Raw genomic sequence first — 26,437 nt, 5'->3', positions numbered from 1 at the left:
CCCCATCGACGCTACCTGTGCTTCGTGGTCAACAGCGCGCACTACCAGTTTGCGGTGCTACCCTTTGGCCTGTCCACCGCGCCAAGGGTCTTTACCAAGTGCATGGCAGTGGTTGCCGCAGCCCTCCGCCGTCGTCGCATACACGTCTACCCGTATCTCGATGACTGGCTGGTTCGCGGGGCATCCCGACAGCTGGTAATGGACCAGATGACAGAAATACTATCCCTATTTCGGCTCCTGGGCCATCTCATCAATGCCGAGAAGTCCACTTTAACTCCATCGCAACGAGTGGAGTTCATCGGAGCGGTCCTCGACTCCAATTTAGCCAGGGCCTGCCTCCCTTGATCTCGGCACCAGACAATGGTCTCCATCATCCGGGACCTACACACCTTTCCCACAACAACGGTTCGGTCCTGCCTACGCCTCCTGGGCCACATGGCCTCCTGCACATTCGTGACCACGCACGCCAGGCTGCACCTTCACCCATTTCAATCTTGGCTGGCGTCGGTGTACCGCCCGCATCGCGACCCCATAGACATGGTGGTCATGGTCACGAAGCCTACCCTCGATTCGCTCAGCTGGTGGCTGGACCCAGAGGTGGTGTGTGCAGGAGTCCCGTTCCGCCCTCCTTGCCCATCCGTCACCCTGACCACGGATGACTCGGCGTTGGCATGGGGGGCTCACCTGGGCGACCTTCACACACAGGGTCTCTGGTCGCCCCAAGAGCTCTCCCTCCACATCAATGTCCGGGAGCTGCGAGCAATCCGCTTGGCGTGTTTCGCCTTCCGCGCTCGTCTGCAAGGCCGCTGCGTGGCGGTGTTCACGGACAACACGACGGCGATGTTCTATGTGAACAAGCAGGGCGGAGCCCGCTCCTCCCTGCTCTGCAAGGAAGCGATGCTCCTGTGGGACTTCTGCGTGACCCACTCGATTCGCCTGGAAGCGTCCTTTCTTCCAGGAGTGCAGAACACGCTGGCCGACCATCTCAGCAGATCGTTCCTCTCCCACGAGTGGTCTCTTCATCCCGATGTGGTGCACACAATTTTCCGGAGGTGGGGGTTTCCCCAGATAGACCTGTTTGCCTCCAAGGAGAACAGGAAGTGCCACCTGTTTTGTTAGTACCAGGGTCGCTCCCCAGGCTCCCTGTCGGACGCATTCCTCTGCTCCTGGATGGATCACCTCCTCTATGCCTTCCCTCCGTTCCCGCTCATACACCGGGTGCTACTGAAGCTTCGGAGGGACAGGGCCCACGTAATACTCGTCGCTCCGGCCTGGCCGAGGCAGCACTGGTACACCCTGCTGCTCGAGCTCTCCGTTCGGGATCCCATTCCCCTTCCGTTATGGCCGGACCTCATCACACAGGACTTCGGCAGACTCTGCCACCTGAACCTACAGTCCCTCCATCTTACAGCTTGGTACCTGCGTGGTTGACCCACTGTTTGGCAGCAGTACAGCAAGTCCTACTTGAAAGCAGGAAGCCTTCCACTCGCTCCACCTACCTTGCGAAATGGAAGCGTGTCGCGCTCTGGTGCGATCAGCGCGGCCTTAATCCCTTCCTAGTCCCTATCCCTACAATCCTGGACTACCTCTGGTACCTTAAAGAACAAGGGCTCGCGGTCTCCTCCTTGAAGGTGCACCTGGCAGCCATGTCCACCTTTCGTCCATCCATGGGAGGTCGGTCCATCTTCTCCAACCAGATGGTTTCCCGCTTCCTTAAAGGCCTGGACCGCTTGTACCCGCCGGTGTGGCGTCCTACCCCGACCTGGGATTTAAATCTCGTTCTGGCCAAGCTTATGGGACTGCCCTTCGAGCCTCTGGCCACGTGCTCTCTGCTCTACCTCTCCTGGAAGACAGCCTTCCTCGTCGCAATTACATCGGCAAGACGAGTCTCTGAGCTCCGTGCCCTAATGGTTAGTCCACCATACACCGTCTTCCACGGAGACAAGGTGCAGCTTCAACCACACCCGGCCTTCCTCCCTAAGGTGGTGTCGACCTTTCACCTCAATCAGGAGATCTTCCTTCCGGTCTTCTTCCCGAAGCCGCACGCCTCACCTCGTGAGCAACAGCTTCACACCCTGGACGTCCGCAGGGCCCTCGCTTTTTATATCGAGCGGACGAAGCCCTTTCGGCGTTCGACCCAGCTGTTTGTAGCGGTTGCCGATCGCATGAAAGGCGAGCCGGTCTCCTCGCAGCAGATTTCCTCCTGGGTGACGGCATGTATCCGGACATGCTACGAGCTTGCTCGCGTGCCACCATGCCGCCTCACCGCTCACTCGACGAGAGCGCAAGCCTCGTCGGCCGCCTTCCTGGCCCATGTCCCCATCCAGGACATCTGTAGAGCGGCCACCTGGTCTTCTGTTCACACCTTCGCTTCCCACTACGCGTTGGTGCAGCAATCCAGAGACTATGCAGCCTTCGGCTCCGCAGTCTTACACTCTGCCACGTCTCACCCCACCGCCTAGGTAAGGCTTGGGAATCACCTACATGGAATGCATAGGAGCAATCACTCGAAGAAGAAGAGACGGTTACTCACCGTAGTAACTGTTGTTCTTCAAGATGTGTTGCTCCTATCCATTCCAGACCCTCCCTCCTTCCCCACTGTCGGAGTAGCCGGCAAGAAGGAACTGAGGAGCGGACGGGCCGGCTGGGGTATATATTCAGCACCATGGTGGTGCCACTCCAGGGGGCGCCCAGCCGGCCTGCCGGAGTTGCTAGGGTAAAAATGTTCCGAGGAGCCGTGCACGCGCGGCGCGCACACCTACATGGAATGGATAGGAGCAACACATCTCGAAGAACAACAGTTACTACGGTGAGTAACCGTCTCTTCTACTTGTACCAATTGCAGACAGAAACAAGGGTTTGTTGCTTTTGAAACAGAGGTTATCAAAGTGGATCTCTGGTTGTACTGAGACTTATTGTGACAGAACTCATGTCCAATCCCCTTCAAGAGTGATAGCACATTCTAGGGCTATAGCCTTATCTAGCGATGTACCAGTTGCAGACATCTGTGGAATGGCACCTTGGTTTTCTCTTCATACCTCTTCTAATCATTATGCCATGGTGCAAAATCACATGCTGCTGTAGGCAGTGCAGTTCTCTCTTCTGTATTGGACTGTGCTCCGAAACTTAGGGAACTACTGGTTGGGAGTCACCTGAAGTGGAGCACCCACAGGGACACTACTCAAAGAAGGAGGAGAGGTTACTCACCTTGTGTTCTTGTAGGGGCTCCACTAGCCACCCTCCTTCCTCTCTGCTTTGGAGACCCCCTTGTGGGTGAGGAAGGAACTGAGGGAGGTTCGCCCACACAGCTCCATATAGCCAGAGCACAAGGATGTGTGGGGTGCATGCGTGGGCAGAACGGGCACCGTTACCAAAAATCTCTGATCCAAGGCATAGGATTCAGGTGCAGCTGAAGTGGAACACCCATGGGGGGGACACACCTTGAAGAACTCCAGTTACTGCTAAAGGTGGGTAACTGCTTGTCAAGGTAGAATCCCCACTCTGGCCCCTCGAGTGCAGTAAGTGAGGGCCCGCAAGGATTTTAAAAATTAATACTTGTCACTCCAGGCTTGTATTAAACTCCCAAGGTTACAGCTTCTCTCTGACCTTGGCTTGGTAAACGCTGCCACCACCCAAATGCAAAAAAACCTCTTCGAGCCCAGGAAGGAGCACTTGGGAATTCCTCCCTGTCGGGTACCTTCGAGCCCTTTCACCCCCACTCTGGGGAAGAGCTGAGAAAGAAAACAAAGGAAATTAGCTGTGGCTATCAGCTAATCAGACAACATGCACAAACCTCTTAGGACACCAAAAATCCAATCCTGTTCTTAAAAAGGGTAAATTTTTATTAAAAACAAAAAGGGAAAAAATACATCTGGAACTTAGGCTTTTTGCTATATCTTAAAAGAAACAATTACAAAAATTAAGCACCGAAAATAGGTTTTTGGGGGGTTCAGCTTAAAGGTTACAAGGAAACGAAAGCATCTGGGGTTAACACAGAGGAGATCCACAAGCCAAAATAAGAAATAAACCTGATAGCGTCTAACTAAACATTCCTTATCTAAATTATTTCTTCTAGGTATGGAAAATACTTTTTCATACCTGGTTCAAACCTTACACAGCATTTCTGCTTATAGCATTGCTGCTCCTTGTCCCTGAAGCCCAGAGAACAACAGACAAAGGGAAAGGTTTTTTTCCCCCAATTTTAAAAAGTTCTACCTTCCCATTGGCTCTTTTGGTCAGGTTCCCACTTCCTTTTCTTTACCTGGGGGACTTTTAACCCTTTACAGGTAAAGCAAGCAGAGAACAGGATTTTTACAGTTAACTGGCTGGCTGGGTATCCATCAAAGGGAGCTACCCCACCACTTTATTTATCACACCGCTCCTTTCTGTACTCCCAGCGCAGCTCCTTTCACTAGCCCCCTGTGCTAAGCTGTGGTTCTCTTTCTTCCAGGAACGGATTGGGAAGAGTGTGGTGGAGGACTTTTCCAATGACTTTGTGGTAGATCTCACTCCTGCAGTTGATGGGTATGCTAGAGAAGTGCTTAGTGTTAATGCTAATATTATTTATTGTCAATAGTTGAATTTGCTAACATGATGCTGACCGCGACTGACAACTGTCTTCTCTGCAGTGTTCACCTGTTCCCAGTGAAGTCCTTGTATAACCTGGATGAAGATGAGAGTCAGGGAACAATTGTTATCAACCTATTGCCACTGCTGTCACAGAACTGGCTTGGCAAGGGTGTTGATGAAATGGCAATTAGGAACCAGGGTAAAAAGTAAGTGATGCCTTCCTTTTAAAATCATTTCACTGTCCAGTAAATTGCAGTCACAGCTCTGTCTCCCTAAATGCCTATCAAATAAGTATACAGAAAAGTTAGGCAGGAGCCTGTATTCTTGTCCATTTCTTGTCGTTGAAGGTGTCTGGGGCTGTGTGATGTGGAAGAGGCAGGATGATACAGTGGTTTGAGTGCTAGCCTGGGACTCAGGAAAGCTGGGTGCCATTCCCTGCTCTGCCACAGACTTCCTGTGCTACCTTTGGCAAGTTGCTTAGTCTCCCTTTGCCTCAGTTTCCCATTTGTACAATGGGGTAGAAAGCACTTCCCTGCCTCCTGGAAATGTTGTAATAATAAATATATCAAAGATTGTGATACTGTAGAAGTGGGGTTGATATTAAGTAGAGAGTGTCCCTGCCAGCAGGTAGGGGATCTTGGGGGACAATTACTGCACTGGTGGGGTGCAAAATAAACTTTATTAAGAAAATGCAAAAACAGGGAAAATTCAATAGTGAGGGGTATGGGGTTTGTTAAGGTAGACAATTGGGGAGGGGTTTCTTTTGGTGAACAGTATAGGGGGTTTCAATAGTGGGGTACAATACAGTGGGGTACAATACAGTTGGTAAACAATTAACACTGAAGTATAAAAGTAACAGGTAGCTAACAATTTCTATGTAAAAAGGTGTGTCACAGCAGCATATAACCAACTAACAGTTATGGAAAAATATGTTAAATAACAAACAATTTTAGGTAAAATGTGTCACAGTGGTGTAAATGTAGAATGTGAGGTGTATCAGAGAAGAAAAAGTAACCAATGGGGTTTTGTGCTAGACTTCAGCAATACAATTGAGGTTTGGCAGTAGGAGCACAGAGACACAGACACACAGAGAACAAGCAGGCTAGGAAGACACAGAGAACAAACAGGCTGTAAGTTTAAGCAGCAAGGACTTCTGGGAAGTTCAGAGGGTGATGCAGACGTGGGGGAAAATGCAGCAAAAACCTTATCTATCTTCTAACTTAATCAAACTTATATAAAATGACAAGCAGCTTATATAAAGTAACAAAACAGATACAGAATACAACCAGGCAATGGCTTTTTAAATCTATCTTAACCAATGACTAGGCAAAACAACAAATATCACAATTCTAAGCAAACTATAACAAGCAGCTATATGGAGCAACAAAACAACGAACTATAGCAAGGCAGGTGAGACTTACAAGCTTTACAATCTTAACAAACTATGACTTATCAAACTAAGAAAGAAAAAACAAAACCTATGGTGCACCTATGCTATGGGGAAGTTAGAGGGCAGAATGGTATGTGCCCAGAATGCAGCCCCCAAGGAAGCTAAGGGATGGTGGCTGCAGCAGTCGATACAGCTGAAAGCAGTGAGCCCGAGGCAAAGCCCACAGGAGCAGAGCTTAGCAGCGGCACAAACTTATTTTTTTAGAGTTTAAGAGAGGTTTTAAGACACAGACCAAGGTTTAGCTTGAGTCTGTGTGCTGGGGAGACAGAGCCAGCAGCTAAAATAATAAAGTAAAAGTATAGAAAGTTTCACAGAGGGATTCTTACCAGCCCCCAAGGCAGCAGCAGAGGCAGAAGCAGGCACAGCAGCAGCATCAGAGGATGCAGAGAGGACTCAATTCGTTCACAATAATCAGGAGATCTCCAGGCAAAATTCATTGTTCGTGGGAGGGGAGTTTAAAAACGGGGGTACGCTCAAAAATAAAACGAGAGCGGAGAAAGGAACCCCCAGAACCCCTGGCTGATCAGACCAGGCAGCAATGCAGGAATCTTTCTGCAGTTTGATCAGGAAATGTCTGGTTATAAAGACAGACTCAGGCAGCTTCCCGCCAGTAACTCTGATTGGTTCCCCTTCTTACAGGCAGGGAAAAAACTGCAGGTAACCGCAGAGGCAAGTCTGGGTAGAGTCCTGTGCAATAGGTGATTCAAAAGCACGAGGTCTATGACTCATGCCCAGGATCTTAAAAAACACAATAGGTCTTGCAGCTCTGGACATTGCCTACCCTACACCAAGCCCAGGTTTAACAAGGTGATAACAGGACTAACCCTTTGAACAGGGTAGTGGTCCCACTTAGGACAAGTGGCCATCCCTTTGAGAAGGGCAGAGGCCCTGGTAAACAACTTAACAGCCAGGGAGGGGCGGCCACAGGAGGAGAACAAAAACAAAATGGAGTAAGGGGACAGCTGTAAGAAACAAAATGGAGCTGTAACAGACAGAGAGGAGCTGGAGGAAGTGTGATAGAGGTATGTAATTGAGTGCTCCTTTTTTATTCCTTCTCCTAACACAAGAACAAGACATCCACTGAAACAGAAAGGCAGCAAAGTTAATACTGATTAAGGAATTAATTTTTACCGACATATATTCAGCATGGGAGCTTATTGCCACAAGAGATCGTTGAGGCCAGGAACTTTTTTGGATTCAAAAGAGAATTTGACATTTTGACACGAATAACCAGAAAATCCAGAGTTACTTTAGTGTGAAAAACACTTTTAGGAGGTACATGATCCCTTCTCCCTCAGGGCAAAAGCAACCAGTGACTGAGGGAGTTGGGAGGAAATTTCTCCTCTACAGTTGCTCACTTCACAGCTTCTTGTACCTTCCTCTGACTCATTTGGTATTGCCCAGATGCTGGATTAGATGGACCCTGGTCTGATCTGATCTGTTCAAGTACAGCTTCTTTTCTACCTGTGGAACTTTACCCTAAAGATTTGAGATCAAGGACTTTATTTGGGAGCGAAGCTGAGGGAGAAAAGTTAACCATGGTATGACAGATTTTTGTTACCAATCTGCCTGGGGCATCAGGTGATTAGACTGAGGCCGCAGGATTGTTAGGGGAGGAGATGGAAGGGGCACACCAAGTGACTAATTTTAAAGCTTTATTAATTAAATAACAGCGGTGAGTGCTGGGTGCTTTCCATGTTACTTAGAGGAAGGAAAAAAGCGTTAGTGCCTGTGCCCTAAACCACTTTCATACTCACACGCACACAACCAACGGCTGGCCAAACCAAACCTGGGTGTAATGTTAGAAGAAGAGGGGGAAGAGTGGAAGAGAGTTCTGTCCTGTTCACAGGCCGTTCAGGGTCTGCTGTTGATCTCCGATTTGCTTCAGCTTTTAGGAGGGTTTTAAGTTTTGGGGTTTTTGGGGGGCGTTTTGTTTAGGGACCTTTGTTCCCTGTGCTTTTTGTACCAGTTTAAACCGGCCTTTTGTTGCTTTCTTAGCTTTTTTAAAACACACCAGCTTTAGGGACAGGGAAACTGTTGCTTTTCCCCTTGCTAGTTTTCGCAGCCCCTGCAGTTCTGTTCAGCTGAATTTTTCTTTTTTATGGCTGGTTGGGGTTGGAATCCAGGCTCCCGTCTTTCTTGGCAAGCAGCTGAAAATCGGTTGTGTGCCGTGGCCTAGGGCTGGAGTTAGCATCTTATCTTTGGACCTAGCTGGAGCGTCAGGTTAACCCGTTCCCTTCTCCCTTCCTCCCCCTTCGGCCTCTCACAACTTGAAAAGGAATCTTTCACTCCACACTCACACCTTCAACCCTTCCCACAATACACTCCACTACATATACAAGTGCTAGCAACTTTCAGTGCTAAACTGCTTATCCCGGGGGACCCCATTTTATTGTGACTGACATTGGTGCTTTTCTGCCCTGCAAACTCGCAGGGGCAGAATATTACAAATGGGCAAAGTGGCTTCAGAGGGACAAGAAATGTTTTTCTTTCTTGAGGTTCCCTGGTGAGTAATAGAATGCAGAAAACAACCTCTCTCTTCTTTTCCCAGGATAGTGGCTCCAGAGTGTCTGTCTCCCTCTTTCCGATTGCTGAGGCTTTACACAACGGAGCAACACAATGGGAGCATGGAGGAGATCGATGCCTTGCTAGGTATAGGGAATAGCCATTGAGCTCTACGTGTCTGAGACAGTCTCCCTGCCCTAGTTCCGCCAACAATCTCTGCAGTCTTGGCAAGGCCCCCCCAGGACTGGTGCAGAAGAGATTGAGGTGTTGTTACCCCCCCTGGATATGGTGGGCTGCTCTGTGACTGAGGGAGGTGGCTGGCTGGGCTTGGGTTCCTCAGGTGGGAGGTTGAGTTCAACAGTGCTCACTGTGGTGGTTGGTACAGTGCATGCAATGGGAATAAAGCATTCTCCACACGCAGGGAAGCCGATTGAGTGAGAGTGCCAGAGCTGGGTGTCATGCTAACTGAGCCCAGCAAGCAGAGTTCAAGAAACCCTATTCCTGCTCTATTACAGGCTGTCCCCTACACCTGACTGACTTGGAGATAGAAGGGAAGTTGGACTCCTTAGCCAAGCAGGAAAGGGAATTCCTGTGCTCGCTCTTGTTCCATGCGCTCAATTGGTTCCGTGAGGTGAGTGGAGCTGCAGAAAGCGGCTGGGCCTTCCAGTGCTCACTTCATACTTCACTATGCTATAGAATTTTGTATTGTAATTACCTTCTAACAGGCTTGTAACATGCCACCTGTACAGTGGGGGAGTTGGCAGGCCCAGGTCCCCATGGACCTGTCCTACCCCTCCAATGCAGGGGGGGCCAGTTGGGTGGGCACAGATCCCTGCATCTCCTACCTGCTCGCCCCCCAGGACAGAAGGGAGTTGGTGGGCGCAGACCCCCGATGTCCCTAGGCACTCTCTTTCAGATTTCAGGGATTCTGTAGTGAAGACAAGCTGTAAGTGGCTTCACAGGGAGCGCTGTTTACAATTCATGTCCCCTCCTGGTGGATGGCTTCCTGGTTGTCACTTGTCCCAGTCCTTTGGGATAGACAAATGCATCCTGTGTTAATTTCTCTCCCCTAATTAATATGTCCACCAGTCCCTCTTTGTAAACATGTCTAAAAGGCTGTCCAGTAGTTGCTTCTGTGACATGGGCATTGCTGCTTTGGTAGTTTTTTTCTGATGGAATTCTGAAGAGATGGGTTTTTCTGTGCAGCCTGGATTCAGAGATACAAACTGCCTGTGTGAATGGTGTCACCCAGATGTTCAGGACTAGTAGATGTTACTCAGGCAGGAGAAATTAATTACTGAATTAGTGCCCCTTTTGTTGCTAATGAGTATGATTTGTATCTATAGGTTGTGAATGCCTTCTGTCAGCAACAGGACCTTGAGATGAAAGGGAAAGTTTTGACTAGATTACAGAACATCACTGAGCTACAGAACATGCTCGGAAAGTGCTTAGCAGGTGAGCTGTGCAGAATACAGGATCCAGAGTCCAAGTGAGAATTTGCTCCTGGGAGGGGACCACTCTGCATGGCTAAGTGCCTTGTATAGTTATTCTCTGAATTATGTCTTCATTTGAACTTCTCCTGCACTGTTCCCACCAACCATCAGCAAATGTTGATAGAGTCTGGTAGAGGGTGACAGACACCCAGTAAGTCCGTTAATAGCTGTATCATGAAGAGACAATGTCTCACCAGAGTAGATCAGGTTGTAACAAACTAAGTAGGACCCTACCAAATTCACGGTCCATTTTGGTCAATTTTACAGTCATAGGATTTTAAAAATTGTAACTGTCATGATTTCAGCTATTTAAATCTGAAATGTCACAGTGTTGTAATTTTTTCCTAACCCAAAAAAGATGTTGGGGTGGGTTACAAGGTTATTGTAGTGGGAGTTGTGGTACTGCTGCTGGTGGTGGTGCTGCCTTCAGAGCTCGGCAGCCGGAGAGTGGCGGCTGCTGACCAGGAACCCAGCTCTGAAGGCTGCACAGAACAGCGCCCTGCCAGCAGCAGCACAGAAGTAAGGGTGGCAATACCATACCATACCAGCTCTGAAGGCAAAGCTCCCTCCAGCAGGAGCACAGAAGTAAGGATGGCATGGTATGGTATTGCCACCCTTAATTCTAGGCTGCTGCATGCAGAACTGGGCCCTCAGTCTGCAGTCACCACTCTCTGGCCGTCCAGCTCTGCATGCAGCCCACACTTTGCAGAATTACAATAGGACCTCAGAGTTATACTTCATATTTCTAGTTTCAGATACAAGAATGATATATTTATACAAATAGGATGACCACACTCAGTAGGTTATAAACTTTGTAATCATAGAATCTCAGGGTTGGAAGGGACCTCAGGAGGTCATCTAGTCCAACCCCCTGCTCAAAGCAGGACCAAACCCAACTAAATCATCCCAGCCAGGGCTTTGTCAAGCCTGACCTTAAAAACCTCTAAGGAAGAAGATTCCACTACCTCCCTAGGTAACCCATTCCAGTTCTTCACCACCCTACTAGTGAAAAAGTTTTTCCTAATATCCAACCTAAACCTCCCCCTCTGCAACTTGAGACCATTACTCCTTGTTCTGTCATCTTCTACCACTGAGAACAGTCTAGATCCATCCTCTTTGGAACCCCCTTTCAGGTAGTTGAAAGCAGCTATCAAATCCCCCCTCATTCTTCTCTTCTGCAGACTAAACAATCCCAGTTCCCTCAGCCTCTCCTCATAAGTCATGTGCTCCAGCCCCCTAATCATTTTTGTTGCCCTCCACTGGACTCTCTCCAATTTATCCACATCCTTCTTGTAGTGTGGGGCCCAAAACTGGACACAGTACTCCAAATGAGGCCTCACCAGTGTTGAATAGAGGGGAATGATCACATCCCTCGATCTGCTGGAAATGCCCCTACTTATACAACCCAAAATGCCATTAGCCTTCTTGGCAACAAGGGCACACTGTTGACTCATATTCAGCTTTTCGTCCACCGTAACCCCTAGGTCCTTTTCTGCAGAACTGCTACCCAGCCATTCGGTCCCTAGTCTGTAGCAGTGCATGGGATTCTTCCGTCCTAAGTGCAGGACTCTGCACTTGTCCTTGTTGAACCTCATCATATTTTTTTGGCCCAATCCTCTAATTTGTCTAGGTCCCTCTGTATCCTATCCCTACCCTCCAGCATATCAACCACTCCTCCCAGTTTAGTGTCATCTGCAAACTTGCTAAGGGTGCAGTCCACACCATCCTCCAGATCGTTAATGAAGATATTGAACAAAACCGGCCCCAGCACCGACCCTTGGGGCACTCCACTTGATACCAGCTGCCAACTAGACATGGAACCGTTGATCACTACCCGTTGAGCCCGACCATCTAGCCAGTTTTCTATCCACCTTACCGTCCATTCATCCAGCCCAGACTTCTTTAACTTGCTGGCAAGAATACTGTGGGAGACTGTATCAAAAGCTTTGCTAAAATCCAGAAATAGTACATCCACTGCTTTCCCCTCATCCACAGAGCCGGTTATCTCGTCATAGAAGGCAATTAGGTTAGTCAGGCATGACTTGCCCTTGGTGAATCCATGCTGACTGTTCCTGATCACTTTCCCCTCCTTTAAGTGGTTCAGGATTGATTCCTTGAGCACCTGTTAAGATACCTTATAAGAGACCTTTTGCATGAAGCATATTTCAGTTATATTATATTCACACTCATTAGCATATTTTTATAAAATCATATGGAGTGCAATGTCACAACCGTGACACCACTCCTCCCCTGCCCCCCCCCCCCCCAAAATAACCTTACAACTCCCTTTTGGGTCAGGACCCCCAATTTGAGAAATGCTAGTCTCCCCTATGAAATCTGAATAGAAGAGGTAAAAGCACACAAAAGACCAGATTTCACAGGGGGAGACCATATTTCACAGTCCGTGATGCATTTTTAATTACCTTGAATTTGGTAGGGCCCTACTTATAAGCCCCATTTTTAAATCTTTGGACAAACTGTGGTCTGGGAGTAGTAAGCAAGCCCTAGCCCTTTAAACTGCTGCAGCAACATAAAGAGGGCAGTAATGGCCCCAGGGGAATACCCTGAAGTAAGAATGTTTGTTCCCTGGCTGGCCTAGAGTTGCTGGAATGGCTCTGTGCTGGCATCCCTACCAGCCCCCAGTCATAGATGGAAGGGACCTTAGAAGGTCCAACCCCCTGCTCACAGCCAGACCAATCCCCAGATAGATTTTTGCCCCAATCCCTAAATGGCCCCCTCAAGGATTGAACTCTCAATCCTGGGTTTAGCAGGCCAATGTTCAAACCACTGAGCTATCAGTCCTCCCAGTGTAAAGGGGCATACAGGAGGTGAGGCTAGAGAGCACTGTGTCCTGGTCATTCTTGTTTGGCACATAGCAGAAAGAGAGCCATTTCCGCCAGAACATAAGTTAGAGCAGGGGTCAGCAACCTATGGCACGCATGTTAAAGATGGCATGTGAGCTGATTTTTAATGGCACGCTGCTGCCTGCTGGAGTCCTGGCAGGCAGCAGCGTGCCATTAAAAGCCCAGCCCGGCCCACTCTTCTCCACCCTCCGCTTCCCCCTCCTCCCCTCCGCGGGAGCAGGGGGCAGAAGCATAGGCGTGCGCACGGCTTGTGCCCAGGAACACCCTAATGCAGGGGTGGGCAAATGGCTCCACTCTCCCAGCGCAGCAAGCTGCAAGGTCCGCGCTGCCAGGTCGAGCGCAGCAAGCTGCCGGCCCCTCCCCCGCCTTCCCCTCTCCTCTGGAGCCACCCCGGCTCAGCCCACTGCCGGTCTGGGGTCCTGGCTGCCGGACCCTTGCCAGCCGGGTTCCCGGCCGCAGGCCCTGCTCAGCCCACTGCTGGTCTAGGTGAACAGAACCCCAGACCAGCAGTGGGCTGAGTGGGCCAGCTTCGTAAGATCAACATTTTAATCTAATTTTAAATGAAGCTTCTTAAACATTTTGAAAACCTTGTTTATTTTACGATACAACACTAGTATAGTTATATAATATAGAGACTTATAGAGAGAGACCGTCTAAAAACCATTAAAATGTATTACCAGCACGCAAAACCTTAAATTAAAGTGAATAAATGAAGACTCGGCACACCGCTTCTGAAAGGTTGCCGACCCCTGAGTTAGAGCAACCTTGATGGTGCTCTACCTTCCAGATACTATGCTATGGAGGGATCAAAGGTAACTTAAGGCACTAAGCATAGGAGTAGAGGAGGAGGTGACCAGGATCAGTGGGGGCATCTCCCGTGAAAGTCTAGCTTGCTCATATTTTATTGTTTGTGTGAAGAACTGAACTCACTGACTTGCTATCCTCTGGCTCTTTCAGCAAGCCCTGGTTATGTACCTCCCAGCGCTATCTTCGACTGTGAAGCCCTGGAAGCAGCACCAACTATCAATGCTGTTGGTCTAGTTAAAAAGAAGAAAACAGGTAGAGAAAATTCCCCCAGAATACTTATGCAAACAGTTTGCAGTCAAGGATTCAGCAGAATTGCACACCTGTAGCCACATCAGTGCTACCTTAAAAACAGGGATCAGACCCAGGGTCTGTACAGCCCAGTATCTGGTCTCTGACAGTGGCTAGCACAAGATGCTTCAGGGGAAGGTGCAGGAAATGCTGCAGTAGGTGGTTATTGGATAACCTGCCTCCAGGGGAAGTTTCCTCTTAATTCCCATTAGTTAGAGGTCTATTTAAGCCCTGCGGTTTATATCTTTCCAAAATTAAAAAAAAAAAATTAAAAAAATTAATTGTGATTAATCACAGTTTTAATGACACTTAAAAAATAGAATACCAATTGAAATGTATTAACTATTTTTGGATGTTTTCTACATTTTCAAATATATTGATTTCAATTACAATACAGAATACAAAATGTACAGTGCTCCCTTTATATTATTACTTTTATTACATATATTTGCGCAGTAAAATGATAAACAAAAGAAATTGTATTTTTCAGTTCACCTCATACAAATACCATAATGCAATCTCTTTATTGTGAAAGTGCAACTTATAAATGTAGACTTTTTTTTGTTACATAACTACACTCAAAAACAAAACAATGTAAAACTTCAGAGACTACTTCTTATTCAGCCAATCACTAAGAAAAACAAGTTTGTTTACATTTACGGGAGATAATGCTGCTGGTTTCTTATTTACAATGTCAGCTGAAAGTGAGAAATAATCATAGAATCATAGAATATCAGGGTTGGAAGGGACCTCAGGAGGTCATCTAGTCCAGCCACCTGCTCAAAGCAGGACCAATCCCCAACTAAATAATCTCAGCCAGGGCTTTGTCAAGCCTGACCTTAAAAACCTCTAAGGAAGGAGATTCCACCACCTCCCTAGGTAACCCATTCCAGTGCTTCACCACCCTCCTAGTGAAAAAGCTTTTCCTAATATCCAACCTAAACCTCCCCCACTGCAACTCGAGAACATTACTCCTTGTTCTGTCGTCTGGTACCACTGAGAACGGTCTAGATCCATCCTCTTTGGAACCTCCTTTCAGGTAGTTGAAAGCAGCTATCAAATCCCCCCTCATTCTTCTCTTCTGCAGACTAAACAATCCCAGTTCCCTCAGCCTCTCCTCATAAGTCATGTGCTCCAGCCCCCTAATCATTTTTGTTGCCCTCCACTGGACTCTTTCCAGTTTTTCCACATCCTTCTTGTAGTGTGGGGCCCAAAACTGGACACAGTACTCCAGATGAGGCCTCACCAATGCCGAATAGAGGGGAATGATCACGTCCCTTGATCTACTGGCAATGCCCCTTGTGACAAAGTTCCTCCTCTACCTTGGTGGGTCCTGTGCTTATTGGCAGATTTGCTCACCTCAGTGATCTTCCCCACAGTCTGGATCAACTCCTCCTGTGTCTGATCAGGAGTTGGGAGGTTTGGGGGGAACCCGGGCCCGCCCTCTACTCCAGGTTCCAGCCCAGGGCCCTGTGGATTGCAGCTGTCTATAGTGCCTCTTGTAACAGCTGAATGACAGCTACAACACCCTGGGCTACTTCCCCATGGCCTCTTCCAAACACCTTCTTTATCTTCACCACAGGACCTTCCTCCTGGTGTCTGATAACGCTTGTATTCCTTAGTCCTCCAGCAGCACACCCTCTCACTCTCAGCTCCTTGTGCCTCTTGCTCCCAGCTCCTCACACTCACTTCCTCTCCTCTGGCTCCTCCTCGCCTGACTGGAGTGAGCTCCTTTTTAAACCCAGGTGCCCTGATTAGCCTGCCTTGATTGGCTACAGGTGATCTAATCAGCCTGTCTGTCTTAATTGGTTCTAGCAGGTTCCTGATTACTCTAGTGCAGCTCCTGCTCTGGTCACTCAGGGAACAGAAAACTACTCATCCAGTGACCAGTATATTTGCCCTCTACCAGACTCCTGTACCCCACTGGTCTGGGTCTGTCACCTATCCCTCCCCCCTGCTGAACACCAAGGGGTTTGGCAGCTTGGGAAGCCAGACAGTGCACACGTGACAAGCCATCGGCATTGCCGTGACGGCTCCCTGCTCTGTGTTGCACACGGAACTGGAAAGGTTGGAGGGATAAGAACCACCTGGTCACCCTTGTGTTCTTCTCCTTGTTCTGCTGCATCCATTGAAGAGGGGCATGGTCGGTCACGAGGACGAATCTGCGCCCGAGCAAGTAGTAGCGCAATGCTTCCATGGCCCATTTTACGGCGAGGCACTCTCTCTCCACCACTGCATATTTTTGTTCCCTCGGAAGGAGTTTCCTACTGAGGTAGAGAATTGGGTGTTCCTCCTCTCCGACCATCTGTGATAGAACGGCCCCCAAACCTACTTCCGATGCATCTGTCTGCAGGATAAATTCCTTGGTGAAATCAGGGGCTATCAGTATGGGGTTACTGCAGAGGGCAGTCCGTAGGTCTGTGAATGCTTCCTCTGCTGCGTCAGACCATCTCACCAGATCAGGTCCACGGGCTTTCACTAGGTCTGTCAGGGGGCTTGCCCTTGTGGCAAAGTGGGGGATAAATCGTCGGTAATACCCCACTACACCTAGGAATGCCCGGACTTGTTTCTTGCGACGTGGTCGGGGCCAATTTTGGATGGTCTCCAACTTGTTCACTTGGGGTTTTACTAGACCTTTTCCCACAATGTAGCCAAGGGTACGTCTACACTACGGGACTATTCCGAATTTGCATAAACCGGTTTTGTAAAACAGATTTTATAAAATCGAGTGCGCGCGGCCACACTAAACACATTAAATCGGTGGTGTGCGTCCATGGTCCGAGGCTAGCGTCGATTTCTGGAGCGTTGCACTGTGGGTAGCTATCCCGTAGCTATCCCATAGTTCCCGCAGCCTCCCCCGCCCCTTGGCATTTCCGGGTTGAGATCCCAGTGCCTGATGGGGCAAAAATCATTGTCGCGGGTGGTTCTGGGTACAGCCTCACCCCTCCCTCCCTCCCTGACAGCGGCAGACAACCGTTTCGCGCCTTTTTTGCTTTGCTTGGTGAACCGTGCAGACGCCATAGCACAGCAAGCATGGACCCTGCTCAGCTCCATACCGCAATCGTGGATGTTTTAAACACCTCGCGCACTCTCGTGCAGTATATGCTGAACCAGGACCTTCGAACCGAGGCGAGTAAGAGGCGGATACGGCAGCGCGGCGATGACAGTGATGAGGACGTGGACACAGATTCTCTCAAACCGCGGGCCCCTGCGCTTTGGAGATCCTGATGGTAATGGGGCAGATTCTATCCATTGAACGCTGATTTTGGGCCCGGGAAACAAGCACTGACTGGTGGGACCGCATTGTGTTGCAGGTGTGGGACGATTCCCAGTGACTGCGAAACTTTCGCGTGCATAAGGGCACTTTCATGGAACTTTGTGACTTGCTTGCCCCTGCCCTGAAACGCCATAATACCAAGATGAGAGCAGCCCTCACAGTAGAGAAGCGAGTGGCGATAGCCCTGTGGAAGCTTGCAACGCCAGACAGCTACCGGTCAGTCGGGAATCAATTTGGAGTTGGAAAATCTACTGTGGGGGCTGCTGTGATGCAAGTAGCCAAAGCAATCACTAAGCTGCTGCTACGAAAGGTTGTGACTCTGGGAAACGTGCAGGCCATAGTGGATGGCTTTGCTGCAATGGGATTCCCTAACTGTGGGGGGGCGATAGATGGAACCCATATCCCTATCTTGGCACCGCAGCACCAGGGCACCCAGTACGTAAACCGGAAGGGGTACTTTTCAATGGTGCTGCAAGCACTGGTGGATCACAAGGGACGTTTCACAAACATCCACGTGGGATGGCCAGGGAGGGTTCATGGCCTCGCGTCTTCAGAAGCACTACTCTGTTTAAACGGCTGCAGCAAGGGACTTACTTCCCAGACCAGAAAATAACAGTTGGGGATGTTGAAATGCCTGTCGTTATCCTGGGGGACCCAGCCTACCCCTTGATGCCATGGCTCATGAAGCCATACACAGGCAGCCTGGACAGTGGTCAGGATCTGTTCAATTACAGGCTGAGCAAGTGCAGAATGGTGGTGGAATGTGCATTTGGCCGTTTAAAGGCTCGCTGGCGCACATTACTGACTCGCTCAGACCTCAGCCAAACCAATGTCCCCTATGTTATTGCTGCTTGCTGTATTCTCCATAATCTCTGTGAGAGTAAGGGGAGACCTTTATGGCGGGGTGGGAGGCTGAGGCAAATCACCTGGCCGCTGATTACGCGCAGCCAGACACCAGGGAGATTAGAAGAGCACACCAGGAAGCGGTGCGCATCAGAGAAGCTTTGAAAACGAGCTTCATCAATGGCCAGGGTACAGTGTGACTGCTGTGTTTGTTGATGAACACTCACCCCCCCTTGATTGACTCAGTCCCTGTAAGCAACTCCCCTCCCCTTCGAGTACAGCTTACTTATGCAAATAAAGTCACTTATTTAAAAGCATGAATTCTTTATTGATTCATTATAAAAGAGGGAGAGAAGTAAGGGTGTGCTTTGGGAGGAGGAAAGGAGGGATGGAGAAGGCCATTAAAAAAATTCAGAGTAACGGCATCCTTCTGGTTGGGCTGTCCACAGGGGTGGAGTGGGCGGGTGCAGGCCTCCCCACGCGTTCTTACACGTCTGGGTGAGGAGGCTAAGGAACATGGTGAGGGGAGGGTGGTTATACAGGGGCTGCAGCGGCACTCTGTGATCCTGCTGCCGTTCCTGAAGCTCCACAAGGCGCGAGCATGTCAGTTTGATCACGCAGCAGCCCCAGAGTTGCATCCCGCCACCGCTGATCTTCCTGCCGCCACCGCTGATTTTCCTGCCGGTCTTCCTGTTGCCACCTCTCATCTCGGTTGTCCCTCCTGTCCTCACATTCACTGGCCTCTTTCCTGTAATTTGAAACCACGTCCTTCCATTCATTCAGATGAGCTCTTTCATTGCGTGTAAATTCCATAATATCCGAGAACATCTCATCTCGCGTCTTCTTTTTCCTCCGCCTTATCTGTGCTAGCCTTTGGGATGGAGGAGGGATGGTTGAAAAATTTGCAGCTGCATGAGGGAGATAAATATTTAGAAAGATACATTTTACAGAACAATGGTTATACTGTTTCACAGTGAACATCACTATTCACCTAGCACATGTGATTTCCCTACAAGGTCGCATTTTTCATCTTAATAGTGACCGCTTGCAGCTCTGGGTTTACAGATCTCACAGACACATCAGGTCCAGGCATCAGAATTCAGCTTGCATGCGGCCATGGTAAGCCACTGTCTCAGTGATTTACCCTCCCCCAACGCATGGCTAATACCACGCTAGCTCCCTGCTAATCAACAACCTTCCCCTCCCCACCCACCGGTGACCAAACAGAAAAGATCATCGGCATTTCACTCCTCCCCTCCCCGCCGCTACGTGCAGGAAAGTGTCTTTTTTAAGCTGCTGCATTCCACGAAACCAGTAGAAAAATGGCCACCCCCCTTACTTAAATTCCTGATTTTTAACCAGGTTATCCTGAACGATATCACTTTGCTGAGGATAACAGAACAAGATAAAGAGCGGATGCTTCTTGAATGCCAGCAGTCCCGGGACCATACGCTGCGATGCTTTGCCACGCAATGATACCTGATTACTTGCTACATGCATGGCATGGTAAAGTGTCCTACCATGGTGGGCGGAACAAGGATGCCTTGCCCAGAAACCTTCTGCAAAGGCTTCTGGAGTACCTACAGGAGCGCTTCATCGAGATGTCCCTGGAGGATTTCCTCTCAATCCCCGGACATGTTAACAAACTTTTCTAAGTAACTATACTGTCTGCGAATGCATCCCAAGTCCTCTGGGCAAATCAATCATTAAAAAAGGCTTGCTTAAAAAACACTGTTTGCTATTTGCAAAGGTACACTCACCAGAGCTCCCTTCCAGGGCGTCATTCTCTGGAATAGTTGCTTGTGAGGGCTGGGAGCAGGGTAATTCCGTCAGGGTGATAACAGCTCCTGGCTGCTGGGGGTCACGGAGTGCTGTGTGCTCTCTGCGAGGTCTTCCTCTTCTTCTTCCTCTTCATCTTCCCCGTCTGCATAATCCTCAGACATGGCAGAGATTACAACCCCCACCTCGGAATCCACGGTCAGGGGTGGGGTACTTGTGGCGCAGCCCCCTAAAATTGCGTGCAGCTCAGCATAGAAGCGGCATGTTTTTCGACCTGCCCGGACCTTCCGTTTGCTTCTTTGGTTTTCTGGTAGGCTTGTCTGAGCTCCTTAACTTTCACTCTGCACTGCACGGAGTCCCTGCTGTGGCCTTTATCCGTCATCGCCTTAGAAATTCTTTCAAATACTTTTTCATTTCGTCTTTTGGAACGCAGTTCTGTTAGCACTGAATCATCTCCCCATATAGCGATCAGATCCATTACCTCCTGAGCGGTCCATGCTGGGGCTCTTTTTCGATTCTCAGGAGACAGCATTGTTAACTGTGCTGATGAGCTGTGCGTGGCCACCTGTGATGATGAGCTCTCCACGCTGTCGAAGCAGGAAATGAATTTCAAAAGTTCGCGGGGCTTTTCCTGTCTACCTGGCCAGTGCATCCGAGTTGAGAATGCTGTCCAGAGCGGTCAGTGGTGCACTGTGGGATAGCTCCCGGAGGCCAATACCGTCGATTGCGGCCACACTAACCCTATTCCGATATGTTAATACCGATATTAGCGCTACTCCTCTCGTCGGGCAGGAGTACAGAAACCGATTTAAAGAGCCATTAAAATCGATATAAGGTGCCTCCTAATGTGGACGGTTGTGGCGTTAAATCGGTTTTACGCTCCTAAAACCGATTTAAACGCCTAGTGTAGACCAGGCCCAAGATATTTGGCCTCTGTAAACCCTACAGTGCACTTGGCAGGGTTTTCTATAAGGCCAGCTCGCCTGAAGGTATCAAGGACTGCCTCCACCTTCTCTAGGTGGGTTTCCCAGTCTGGGGTATGAATGACCACATCATCCAAGTAGGCAGCAGCATAACTCTTATGCGGGTGTAATAGCTTGTCCATGAGGCGCTGGAAAGTAGCTGGGGCCCCATGTAGTCCAAAAGGGAGGACAGTATATTGAAAAAGACCCTCTGGTGTAGAGAACGCAGTCTTTTCCTTTGCGTCTTCCGCAAGGGGAATCTGCCAGTACCTCTTTGTTAAGTCTAGAGTAGTCAAATACCGGGCATTACCTAGACGGTCCACTAGCTCATCTATGTGAGGTATGGGGTACGCGTCAAACTGGGATACTTCGTTTAGTTGCCGGAAGTCGTTGCAAAACCTTGTGGTACCATCAGGTTTGGGCACCAGCACAATTGAGCTGGACCACTGACTGTGGGATTCTTCGATGATCCCCAACTCCAGCATTTTTTTTACTTCTGCTTTTATTTCCTCCCTTTTGGCCGCTGGCACCCGATAGGGCCTCATTGTTATTCTAGCCCCAGGGTTCGTGACGATGTGGTGATATGTCTCGGTTGTTCGACCCGGTTTTGTCGAGAACACATCTTGGTTCCGGAAGATCATCTCAGACACCTCATTCTTCTGGTCTGGTGTTAAATTGGGAGACACTCTCACCTGTTTGGAAGGCTTGTTTTCCTGGGTTAGGTCTTTTTGGATAGTTATGCACACCTCTTGTGCATGCCAGGGTTTCAGAAGGTTGATGTGATAAATCTGTTCTTGTTTTCGGCGTCCTGGCTGCCACACCTTGTAGGTTACTTCCCCCACGGGTTCAGCCACCTCATAGGGTCCCTGCCATTGGGCCAGAAGCTTGCTTTCTTCCGTGGGTACCAACACCATCACCCGATCCCCTGGTTGGAACTGTCAGACTTTTGCCTGGCGATTGTAATGGGTTCTGTGGGCCTCCTGTGCCTTTTCCAAATGTTCCTGTACAATAGGGGTGACCCGGGCTATCAGGTCTCGCATCTGTATTACATGTTCTATTATATTTCTCCCCTCATTGGGTTCCTCTTCCCAGATCTCTTTGGCGATATCTAGTATGCCATGGGGATGACGCCCGTATAATAACTCGAAGGGGGAAAACCCAGTTGAGGCCTGAGGTACCTCCCGGATAGTGAACATAAGATAGGGTAGTAGGGTGTCCCAATCCTTCCCGTCCCGACTTACCACCTTCCGTATCATAGCCTTGAGGGTTCGGTTAAACCTTTCTACCAACCCATCAGTCTGCGGATGGTAGACTGAAGTTCTCAGTGTATGTATATGGAGCAGCGTACAGAGGTCCTTCATTAGCTTTGACATAAATGGTGTTCCTTGGTCTGTTAATATCTCCTTTGGTAGCCTTACTCAGGCAAAGATCCCCACCAGCTCTTTGGCTATTGTTTTAGAGGCTGTGTTCCGCAGGGGGATGGCTTCTGGGTAGCGAGTAGCATAGTCCAAAACAACAAGTATATATTGGTGGCCCCGAGCTGTCTTCTCCAGGGGTCCCACTAGGTCCATGGCTATTCGCTCAAAGGGGACTTCTATAATGGGAAGGGGTACTAAAGGTGCCCTCAGGTGGGGACGGGGACTGTGCAGCTGACACTCCAGGCAGGACGCACAGTACCTCCGCACTTCTTCATGTACTCCGGGCGAGAAGAACCGTCGTAGGACTCGTGCCAGGGTCTTCTCTACCCCCAAATGCCCCCCAAAAAGATGACTGAGCAAGACTTAATACAGCGTTCTGGTGGTTTTTGAGGTACTAGAATCTGCTGTACCTTCTGCCCCTGTACTGGTGCAACCCGGTATAAGAGATTCTTCTTCATTATGAAGTAGGGTCCTGGTCCCTGGGTTTTCCCTTCCACGGGGACCCCATCTATTTCAGTCACCTCCTTCTTAATGTTGTTGTTCCTTGGGTCTTCAGCCTGGTCCGGTCCAAAATTTCCTCTCCTGGGGCTAATCTGCCCAAGATCTAGGGGCCCAGTCTCTGTTGCCTCTACTGGTACAGAAGTGTTAGGGTGGGGGTCATACTCGGGTGCTTCCTCCTCCTGGGTGGCCTCCTTTTTAGCTGCTCGGGTCCGCCTACCTACAAGAGCGACCCTCTGGCTTTGAGTCATATACGGGTTCCCGAGGCCTTAGCTGCCCTCCTTTCCCTTTTTGACTTTCTACCCTGTCTGGGAATGGAAAATAAATCTGGGGATATTTCAGAGAAGTCTGGGTGTTGACAGTCTACTGTGGATGCCTCACTAACTTCAGGGTTCCCCTTTTCCTCCAATCCTCCTACTGGGAGTAAGTTTCCAAACCCTGGGAAGTCCCTCCCTATGAGCACCGGGTATGAGAGTTTAGGGACTACACCTGCTGCTACCTCAGTAGTGTTCCCCTGAATCTCGAGTTTTACTGGGATGGTGGGGTAATAACCAACTATCCCATGGACACATGTTATCCCTGTACGCTTAGCCTGCAGCAGCTGACTACACTTGACGAGCTTCCCCAAGACAAGTGTGATAGCACTCCCCGAATCAACCAGTGCCGTGGTCTCTACCCCATTTAGCTTTACTGGTCTGGTGTACATATGTGGGGTTAGTGAGACCCCCACAAGGTGGATTAGGGAGCATGGGTCTGCCCAGTTCCCCAGGTTACACTGCATCGCCTCCTCAGCATTGGGACACTGTGCAGCTATACGTCCCCACTCTCCGCAGGCATAACATCTGTATGGAGCCCTAGGCATTCCCCGGTCTCTTGGTTTGAGCAATCTAACATCACGATCCTCTTCTCCCTCCGTGCTCTGACTCTTTGTGGCCTCTGGTGGGCCTTCAGCCCCTCTCTTTTTCCACCTGGGCCCTCCTGGTGGCCCAGTCACCTGGGCTCTAGGGCTTGGTGCTGCTAGTTTAACCCGGGGTGCCTCTTCCTTAACTGGTCGGGTCAGCTCCCTCGCCGTCCTTTGCCTCTCTACCAGTGCAACAACCTCATCATAGGTGGAGGGTTCGTTCTGGCTTACCCAGGCACGAAGGTCTGGCGGTAGTCCCCTCATGTATTGGTCGATGACCAGAACCTCTAGTATCTCCTTGGGACTCCGTTCGCAACCACTTTCTTGCGAGATGGATGAGGTCATACAATTGGGACCGCAAGGTTTTGTTTTCCTGGTACCTTCACTTGTGATACTGTTGGGCCCGCACTGCGGTCGTTACCCCAGATCTGGCCAGGATCTCTGCTTTCAGCTGGGGGTAGTCTGCTGCAGCCTCTTCAGGCAGATCATGGTAGGCCTTCTGGGCCTGCCCACACAGAAATGGGGCAAGGATGCCAGACCACTGATCTCCAGGCCAGGCCTCTCATAGGGCTGTCCTCTCAAAGGCCAGAAGGTATGCCTCTACATCATCCTCCCGTGTCATTTTCTGCAGCCAATGGCTGGCCCGTATGAGCCACATCCCATCATGGCCGCAGTTCAGCTCTGTAAGGGTCTTTACCTGGTTTACCAGTTCCCGCAGAATAGCTCGGTCTTGAGCAGCATGGTCCATCAGCAGGTGATTAGTCTCTTGCTGCAGCTGCACTGCTTCTTGTTGGGCGGCTGCCTGGACACGGGTAGCCTCCTGCTGGGCTGCCATGGCTTGTATCAGTGCCCGCACTACATCATCCATTGTGGTAAAAAATAAAAATAAACTCTTATTTTTTTTTTTTAAATCACCCTTCTTCTGCCACGCTGTGCACACCAAATCCCACTCTTGACACCAGTTGTGACAAAGTTCCTCCTCTGCCTTGGTGGGTCCTGCGCTTATTGGCAGATTTGCTCACCTCAGTGATCTTCCTCACAGTCTGTGTCAACTCCTCCTGTGTCTGATCAGGAGTTGCGAGGTTTGGGGGGAACCTGGGCCCGCCCTCTACTCTGGGTTCCAGCCCAGGGCCCTGTGGATTGCAGCTGTCTATAGTGCCTCTTGTAACAGCTGCATGACAACTACAACTCCCTGGGCTACTTCCCCATGGCCTCCTGCAAACACCTTCTTTATCCTCACCACAGGACCTTCCTCCTGGTGTCTGATAACGCTTGTATTCCTTAGTCCTCTAGCAGCACACCCTCTCACTCTCAGCTCCTTGCGCCTCTTGCTTCCAGCTCCTCACACGCACTTCCTCTCCTCTGGCTCCTCCTTGCCTGACTGGAGAGAGCTCCTTTTTAAACCCAGGTGCCCTGATTAGCCTGCCTTGATTGGCTGCAGGTGATCTAATCAGCCTGTCTGTCTTAATTGGTTCTAGCAGGTTCCTGATTACTCTAGTGCAGCCCCTGCTCTGGTCACTCAGGGAACAGAAAACTACTCATCCAGTGACCAGTATATTTGCCCTCTACCAGACTCCTGTACCCCACTGGTCTGGGTCTGTCACACCCGATTTATACAGCCCAAAATGGCATTAGCCTTCTTGACAACAAGGGCACACTGTTGACTCATATCCAGCTTCTCATCCACTGTAACCCCTAGGCCCTTTTCTGCAGAACTGCTGCTTAGCCATTCAGTCCCTAGTCTGTAACAGTGAATGGGATTCTTCCGTCCTAAGTGCAGGACTCTGCACTTGTCCTCGTTGAACCTCATCAGGTTTCTTTTGGCCCAATCCTCCAATTTCTCTAGGTCCCTCTGTATCCTGTCCCTACCCTCCAGTGTATCTACCACTCTTCCCAGTTTAGTGTCATCTTCAAACTTGCTGAGAGTGCAGTCCACGCCATGCTCCAGATCATTAATGAAGATACTGAACGAAACCGGCCCCAGGACCGACCCTTGGGGCACTCCGCTTGAAATTGGCTGCCAACTAGACATGGAGCCGTTGATTACTACCCCTTGAGCCCAATGATCTAGCCAGCTTTCTATCCACCTTATAGTCCAATCATCCAGCCCATACTTCTTTAACTTGCTGGCAAGAATACTGTGGGAGACCATATCAGAAGCTTTGCTAAAGTCAAGGAATAACACATCCACTGCTTTCCCCACATCCACAGACCCAGTTATCTTCTCATAGAAGGCAATTAGGTTAGTCAGGCATGACTTTCCCTTGGTGAATCCATGCTGACTGTTCCTGATCACTTTCCTCTCCTCTAAGTGCTTCAGAATTGATTCCTTGAGGACCTGCTCCATGATTTTTCCAGGGACTGAGGTAAGGCTGACTGGCCTGTAGTTCCCCGGATCTTCCTTCTTCCCTTTTTTAAAGATGGGCGCTACATTAGTCTTTTTCCAGTCATCTAGGTCCTCCCTCGATCGCTATGAGTTTTCAAAGATAATGGCCAATGGCTCTGCAGTCACATCCACCAACTCCTTTAGCACCCTCGGATGCAGCGCATCCGGCCCCATGGACTTGTGCTCGTCCAGTTTTTCTAAATAGTCCCGAACCACTTATTTCTCCACAGAGGACTGGTCACCTCCTCCCCCTACTGTGCTGCCCAGTGCAGCAGTCTGGGAGCTGACCTTGTTTGTGAAGACAGAGGCAAAAAAATCATTGAGTACATTAGTTTTTTCCACATCTTCTGTCACTAGGTTGCCTCTCTCATTCAGTAAGGGGCCCACACTTTCCTTG

The 26,437-nt window shown here is 49.6% G+C and overlaps 1 protein-coding gene across 6 annotated transcripts in view; it reads left to right on the top strand.

Moving 5' to 3' along the window:
* Window positions 1-26,437, top strand: part of FANCD2 (FA complementation group D2) — a 225,425-nt gene that overhangs the window by 111,186 nt on the left and 87,802 nt on the right. For all 6 annotated transcript variants that reach the window (XM_039546174.1, XM_039546175.1, XM_039546177.1 and 3 more), the window contains exons 22-27: window positions 4,451-4,524; window positions 4,629-4,775; window positions 8,571-8,671; window positions 9,040-9,155; window positions 9,871-9,979; window positions 13,839-13,940. In XM_039546174.1, the coding sequence (XP_039402108.1) occupies window positions 4,451-4,524; window positions 4,629-4,775; window positions 8,571-8,671; window positions 9,040-9,155; window positions 9,871-9,979; window positions 13,839-13,940 (649 nt within the window). The remainder of the gene's footprint in view (window positions 1-4,450; window positions 4,525-4,628; window positions 4,776-8,570; window positions 8,672-9,039; window positions 9,156-9,870; window positions 9,980-13,838; window positions 13,941-26,437) is intronic.

This window comes from Mauremys reevesii, linkage group 7 (assembly GCF_016161935.1).
Source record: "Mauremys reevesii isolate NIE-2019 linkage group 7, ASM1616193v1, whole genome shotgun sequence".
In the NCBI taxonomy this organism is placed as follows: Eukaryota; Metazoa; Chordata; order Testudines; family Geoemydidae; genus Mauremys; species Mauremys reevesii.
The sequence above is the reverse complement of the archived record's forward strand: the minus strand, read 5'-3'. Positions and strand labels throughout refer to the sequence as shown.